This window comes from Perissodus microlepis, chromosome 11 (assembly GCF_051167445.1).
Source record: "Perissodus microlepis isolate ML-2025 ecotype Zambia chromosome 11, ASM5116744v1, whole genome shotgun sequence".
In the NCBI taxonomy this organism is placed as follows: Eukaryota; Metazoa; Chordata; class Actinopteri; order Cichliformes; family Cichlidae; genus Perissodus; species Perissodus microlepis.
Window position 1 is genome coordinate 18,252,022 of NC_140471.1, and position 7,278 is coordinate 18,259,299.

At 40.1% G+C, this 7,278-nt stretch overlaps 1 protein-coding gene across 3 annotated transcripts in view; it reads right to left on the reverse strand.

Annotated features, from left to right (window-relative positions):
- The window catches only part of aplp1 (amyloid beta (A4) precursor-like protein 1), a 34,346-nt gene extending 29,489 nt beyond the window's left edge, over window positions 1-4,857 (reverse strand). For 2 of the 3 annotated variants that reach the window (XM_084942865.1, XM_084942863.1), the window contains exon 1: window positions 4,563-4,857. In XM_084942865.1, the coding sequence (XP_084798991.1) occupies window positions 4,563-4,628 (66 nt within the window). In that variant the 5' untranslated portion in view covers window positions 4,629-4,857. The remainder of the gene's footprint in view (window positions 1-4,562) is intronic. The other variant, XM_084942864.1, reaches the window with a different exon arrangement.
- Between the last annotated feature and the right edge of the window lie 2,421 nt (window positions 4,858-7,278).

Genomic DNA, 7,278 nt, shown 5'->3' on the forward strand with positions numbered 1-7,278 from the left:
CATTTTCTAACCAAGACCTATAATTTGAACGTTTTCAGAGAGGCCAGAAAACAAGATGAATCATCTTGAGTGGGATTTGGCAGAGGTTCCCCAAACCTATCGGGGAGGGTGCTTTGCAAATGTGCAATTAATGTGAATTTATTTTCTGCACGAAATCTGGATGAACTCTACGCCCCGGGCATACACAAATGTACACTTTTTTAATTTCTACCCAGGCACTCAAAACAACTGGCAGCAAGAACGAGAATAAAACCTCCCAACAGTACTAAACATACGGCACCGTTCCGATGAGATGGGTTGCAACAATTGCCCAAAGGGTGCATTAATGTCATGCATTCGTTTTTCAACTCTGGTAAGGACTCTACTAGTGAGGCACTTTTACAGCGGTCCCTTTCCCCCGGTACAGTACAGCTTTTGTTTCGCAATGACTCTGCAAGATCTAATCCTGGAACTGTGTGTGTATGTGTGTGTGTGCGTGTCTGTGTGTGTGCGTGCGCAAGTGTGTGTGGTGCACCTCAAAAACTTGGAAAGGAAGCGAGATACGGAGAACAGGGAAAAAACATGTGATACAACAAAATGGTACGTTTTAATGCCCACTGGCACACGGATATAGCAGAGAAAAGCAAGAACACAGGAATCCATTAGTGAAATACGATTATCTCTTGGCTCTAAAATTAATTAAGTGAGTGTAGGGCTGTGTGTGTGTGTGTGGATGAGAGAGAGAGAAAGAGAGAGAGAGATCTGGTTGTCCTTATCTTTCTTTTTCTGTTTTTTTTTTGTGTGTGTTGTTTTAAACAAATCCTCTTGTGTTACTACACTGAAAGGCAGATGGGAGTGGGAGGTCGTTGCATCTGTATGGCCTGAAACTGCTATTCCTGATGTGGTGGTGGCGGCAGCGTGGAGTGGGCAGGTTACACAGCAACTTTTTGAATTACTTTGACTGAATTAATTTGACATTCATATTTTTTTAATCTTCCTGCCTTTTATCTTCTCCACATAATTTCCTGTCACAGTCCTGGGTCGGTGACCGAGCGGTTTCAGTCTCTCTGTTTTTTGTCATTTTGTGTAATGTTAAGTCTTCCTTGTTATTTCTAAGCAGTATCCTGTAAGTGCCTGGGTTGTTCTGTTTAGTTTTGTTAGTTTTGTTTATTGAATCTCCCCTCGTGTCTTTGCCCTCTGTGTCTCCCTTACTGCATCTGTGTTTGTGTTTATGTGTGTTCTTGTGTCTTCTTTCCCCTTCTTGTGGTTTATTCCATGTTTATCCATGTTTCCCCAGCCCATCACTTCTGCTCTCTCTCGTGTTCCTTCGCTCCCTCTCTTCAGCCTCTCCTCCACTCCTGCATCATGTTTCCTGTTTTATTGTGAAGGTCCAGTGTTTTCATGTTCATTCTGTTCAGTCTTGCTTGCCCTGTCTTGTTATGGTTATTCGTGCCAGCTGTGTTTCTCATGTGTCCTCACTTCCCTTGTTATCCCTTTTGTATTTAGCGTCTGTCTCTTCCTGTGCTTGTTGTGGCGATCTCCCTCATTCATGGCTGCATTTCCCTGTGTGCCTCTCTGTATGTTTAGTTATGATTTCAAGTGTAGTTCTTTGTAACGTTTTCCCTTCCAGCAATAAAGCTGTTTTTTGACTTTGAATTTTCGCCTCTGTGAGGTCTGCTTTTGGGTCCTTTTCCTGCCTGCACGCAGCTGCATCATGATATTTCCCTACTCTCTCCTTGTTTTCCCTCTTTATGCTTAAAGCTTTCCTACACAATCTTTCCAAACAGCACATTTGTTTCTGGGTCTGTCCTCGAGACTCTCTGTGCTGGAGAGCTCAGGCAGAGGTTTGCACTGCAGTTATTTATCTAAAACTGAGCATACCTGTAGATCCTACAGTGGTCTTTAGAAATGAAATATGGCTACAGAAGAGCACAATCACTGTATGAGCGCTTTGTGTAACAACAAACTGCAAATTGATAGAAATTTGTCCACTGTGCAGGTTTTGTGCAGCCATTTCTACAGGGCAGTTGTTTCATTAACATCTCTGGTCCTCTTAAAGCATTATGGGTAATGCTGCAAATCATCAAACAAAATCTTCTTGTTTTTTAATTGACATGATTAGATTATGGAAATTAATGCAGTAACCAAGAATTATTCTCAATGGGAAATTTTAGCCATGAAATGTTTCTATTCTCAGGAATAAAAATCACCCATCCATCCTCTTCCACCTATCCAATTAAGGGCTGTGGTGGGCTGGAGCGTATCCCACCCCTATCCTAGTTATCGTCAAATCCAAAGAAATAATATTGTGTAATCCGAATATGTATCAGTTCCAGCTTTTCATATAGGTATGTTTTTTGGTTCTCTCACACTTGCATTCATGTAGAATACCTTCAGGTGTTGAAGTGCTGGTTTGGACAGGATAAGCAGTCTGAACATGAAATCACAACCCGCGTCTTTCTTCCTGATATATTTTGAAGGCCAAATAAATAGTCCATTAAGAAAACATCCATTTAAAATAATGGATAATAAAAGGAATGTTAGAAAAAGTATAATAAAATAACTGGAAAATGATGTGAGAAATTAATAAAAGATCTACATATTTGTGCAAAATCTCACTCAAATTCAATATCGGTGCCAAGCAGAAATCACTACAGTTCTAATGACATTTGACCAAAAGTGATGTAAGTTATCTATATTTCCCAGTCTTATTAAAATGGGAAATGCTCCTAACAAACAAAAAAATCTTCTGCATTTCATTAAGGTCAGACAGCATTGCACAAGTTCACAGGGTGCAACAAAGGGGTTGTTTCTCTGACCTTTTGCGTCACGGGGAAAACTGCTTTGTATGTCAATTTGCTAATGTTTTCAGTACTTCTACAGGTGAGTGCTATTAAAGCTGAGAGAGCAGGGAAGCTCTTATTGGACATACGATACATGTGACTGTCTGGCATAAAATTGTCTGTGCACTCACAGCAAGAACACAGGATAATGCTGAATATGTGTTTGAGTTCCAGTTAAAGGCCTTATGAATACACAGTAGAGTCGGAAATTTCCATTTTCAAGTTAACATGCTCTGTTTAAATGGCATGCAATAACAGAGAGATCAAAACAATTTTGCACTATTCATGTTTGAACTGTATTCATGTTAAGTGAATTAAGGGAGGCTGACAGTTTTATTAGGACTAATACCACAGTGTAATCCAGCCAGTCAACCCTCTCAATGTGTAATCTTCCCTGTAAACCTTCATGAGCAGGTCTCCTTGTATGAAGCTAAAGCCTGTTCCTCGGTATAGCAGTAATCCCACTAAGGCTCTTACAGAAGTGAAATCATTTCAGAATGAAAGGAGAGGCTTTATGACTGCTACTGATTCACTGAGGATGATGATTAATGAATAAACATTTCACAAACTACCTCAAGATCTGTCTCAACCTGCATTCAGGGTCCTCCATGTATCACCTCAGATGTTAGAGGTGAATGCAATCACTCTTTATTAGAAGAGGAGTGTTTCACCTAAACCACAGCTCGAGCTGGGATGTCATGACTCATCCATCCCCCTTTCTCCTCCCCCCTCTTCCTCCTCATAACCCTCCCATACTCACACACCTCCAACAATAACCTAGAGCACATCCTCCAACTTGAATTCATGCCTCGTGATGGGTGGCTGAGGAGTTATTGAGAAATAAAGGTCAAGTCCATTAAGCTGAGGGTCGGCTGTAAGTCACGATCAGCCGGAGAGGGGGTTGGAGTACCTGGTGGCCCATTGATCTTTCACTCTGTACAAGAGACTTTCAGTGTCTACCCCCTAACTATGGGCAGGTACATATGCCAATAGAATGACCCCATATATGTCATTAAGATGGATTTCTCAGCATCACACTCCCAATGACCATATGAAACCAGAGGTATCCGCACAAAGGCGCCTCAGTGCAAATCTGACAGCAAATCTGATTCCTGACTCTTCAGCAGGGAGTTTTTAATCAATTCAGTGTTCTTCCATGAAGACCAAATGTACAACAGAACACCAATTGAATATGCATGATGGCTCCATCCTGCTCAAGAGCTGCACCACTTCTCTAAAGGACGGATGCGAGCTGATTTGCTTCTCTGACAGCGCCAGATGGGGTGAAATGAGATGGGATTTAATCTCCATCCTTCCACAGAAGCAAAAAAAAAAAAAGAAGAAGAAGAAAAAAAGGCCTGTAACATTCATCATGTCAGTGCAGGCCCAGGCTTGACGCAGCGAGCCAAATATACTGTAAACCATGTTCACGGAGACTCTCCTGAGTGTGGGCTTTCATTTACATCATATATCAGTATTTGCATCTCAAACGTTTTCACTATCACTGCATTTTCGTGGGCGACGCGTGTCATTACTCTTGTTGACACAGGACGGTGCATTTACAAATTAAACCTGCCCCAGATGATTATGAGCAATCCCGGAGAGAACAGCAGCTGAATGAGAGAGCGAATAATAATAATATTAAAAATACATTTTGTCCGCTTCGCCATTCAGTGAACGAAACAAACAAACAAAAATTCAGCTGGCAGAGATAAAAGACTCAGACTGTTTTGCTCTTACCTCGACGTTTTTCCGCACGCATAATGACAATACAGCCATCAATATAGGTATTGCAGTATGTCCCATTTTCTCGCCTTCCTCTGCCTCTTTTTTTATGACGAAGTTGCTGCTATATAATAACTGAGTCCAGCATAAGCTGTCTGGTTACATCGGCTGAAGTGATGGACACTGCCTTTCCTATATATCTCCTGCGTCTTCCTCCTGTTCGCTCGTCTTGCCAACGGGTTCTCCAATGGCAGCCTGGGCTTTTATGTGGATGAAGTCTGACAGAACCAAGCCCTGTTTCTGCGGGTATTTATCACACAGGCTACTCCTGGCGTCCTCGCTGTGGCTTTGTGCAGAGAGACATCTGGTGGGGATGAGCTGAAAATGCAACCGCTCACTTTCTGTGTCACATTTAAAGTATGTGTGAGTGAGAGAGTTGGGGGGGATTCACGTAGTTCATGTCTTAACCTGTGGTCCTACTGCTGTTTCAGTTGAAGACAAAGCAAGCTGACTTGTCATGTAGAGAATCATCTTGCAGGTGATTCACTGAATAACTCTTAAGGCGCCTGGTTAACTGATTCAACTGCATGCAAATTTATTTACAATGATTTTTAAAAATGTATTTATTAGTTATTGCATTCATATGTTACCAGTAATTTACAAGCAAATATACATTCACTGATCTTGAGCTAACTGTCACTTTTCTTTAAATCACATTCCTTCAACGGAAACATACTTTTGGAGGACATTTAAGTGGATATGAGCACTCTTGATAATACATTTGCAGCTATTGTTCCACTGCTATAAGTCTGCCTCAGCAACACATTGTTGCTAAGTAGCACTGTGACAGTGGGAAATGTCAATTTCAGAAGTCATATTGTTAGCCTGAGTCAGGGGCGATTTTAGCCCATTTTTGGGGGTGCTTCAGCACCCCCAAAATGAATCAAAGCACCCCCAAAGATTTCTTACTTTTTTTTGACAATAATTGCTGTAGCGCCGTTGCTGCCAGAACGATGGTGGCTGAGACGCAGCGGAGCGGAGGTGTTAGTGCCTGGCTTAAAACAGGACATATTAGCTGCATTTAACCTTCAGTTACTCTTTATATGGTTAGGTAGGCGTCAGGCCATGTTTCCTTTTAGCTGAAAAACATTACACCAGGTAACCTGCAGTGTTGAAAACTTTTCCGTCGATGTTTGCTACCCTACAATCCGTCCTGCTCTGTAGTAAAATCAGCGACATTTGGCCGTCCTGTTGCTCCCATTGAAATTTATACAGCCTATTTAAAATCTAAAACTTAAAATTGTCCTAGCCTGCTGTTGTTACCACTGTCCTGTTTGAAATAGATACTAACTAGCTGACTGAATGCCCATTAACCTTATAACTCCCGGTGTGTGTGTGTGTGTGTGTTTGTGTACAGAGAGACAGCCAGGTTCATAATGGATATAAGGAAGTTTTTTCAAAAAAAAAAAAAAAAGGAGCCACATTCAGGTAAAAGTGTAAAATCAAATGATCCATCAATCAAGAAAAATGTTGGATCAGTGTTTCAATGTTTATATCTTTTACTGGATGTTCATGTGGTTTGGTTATTTGCCTTTTGGTTGAAAGTACACAGAGAGAGGACTTTTTGTTAGCGATCTTAATAGTATTTTTTTCATATTAATGTAATTTTTCATCTAATTGAATCTATTTGTGTATGATTGTCAGTCCAAAGAGGGAGAGAGGAAAGAGGAGAATGTGAGGAGAAAGTACAAGGTCAGGAAGAACCAGGTAAGAAAACAGACAGGGAACAGTGACAGGCACAACAGAAACTGTTAAACTGACAAAGAGAAAAAACCTGATTTTACTCACACAGTCTGGAAGTTGTGTTCTCCCTATATTAAAGCTGCTATACAGAATCTGCAAAACAAACTGGGTTGAAACATTTTTGACCCTCTTTAACAACATTCCAACATAACATTATAATGGATTGGGGAGATTAAAATTAATGATATATTTTTATGTGGTTCAGCCACAACTCTACTAAAACCTCAGCCAGTAATAGGTAGGCCAACTTTTGGACTGTCCAGTTGTCTGTATGACTGCCGCAGTACATACATCACATTTGCACACTATCAGAAAGTGCCAAACAGCCCTGGTGGAGTGAGGAGCTGTAAAGAGAAGCAGAGTGCTCTGTTTATATTCTAAAATGTTTTAAGCTTGTTTCAAAAATTCTGTACAGCAGCTTTAAATGTTTTCCAAAAGCACACATACACTTATCAGTGTTTCTCAAACTTTTTACAGTGTGTACCACCTGATAAAAAGGTCAAGCTCTCCCAAGTACCACTATGAAAGCATGAAACTCATAAATCTTACAACACAAATTACAAATTAGTAAAATTTGTATCTGCAGTAAAGATTTTTTTCATACATTGTATACATTCTACCACAGGCAAAGTTGCCTCCATTTTTATAGTTTTTTATTAATATTTTGTAATAATTTATTCTGTTTTGGGAGTGTTTTTTTAATGTATCTGTATTATACTGTTTACTTTTTACTCACTATTGGCATCATTCATTGTCCCCCGCAGTAATTAAGGTTAGGATATGTATTTTTTTTTTTATTATTCCAATCCATTCTTCTTTTGCAGCATTTAAATAAACTTTATCAGATTTGATGGTTTTGTTCCAGACTTTTCAAAAAAGTGTTCTGGTTTTCTTTCACGAATGTGGGGATTAAATTGTGTGAAAATGT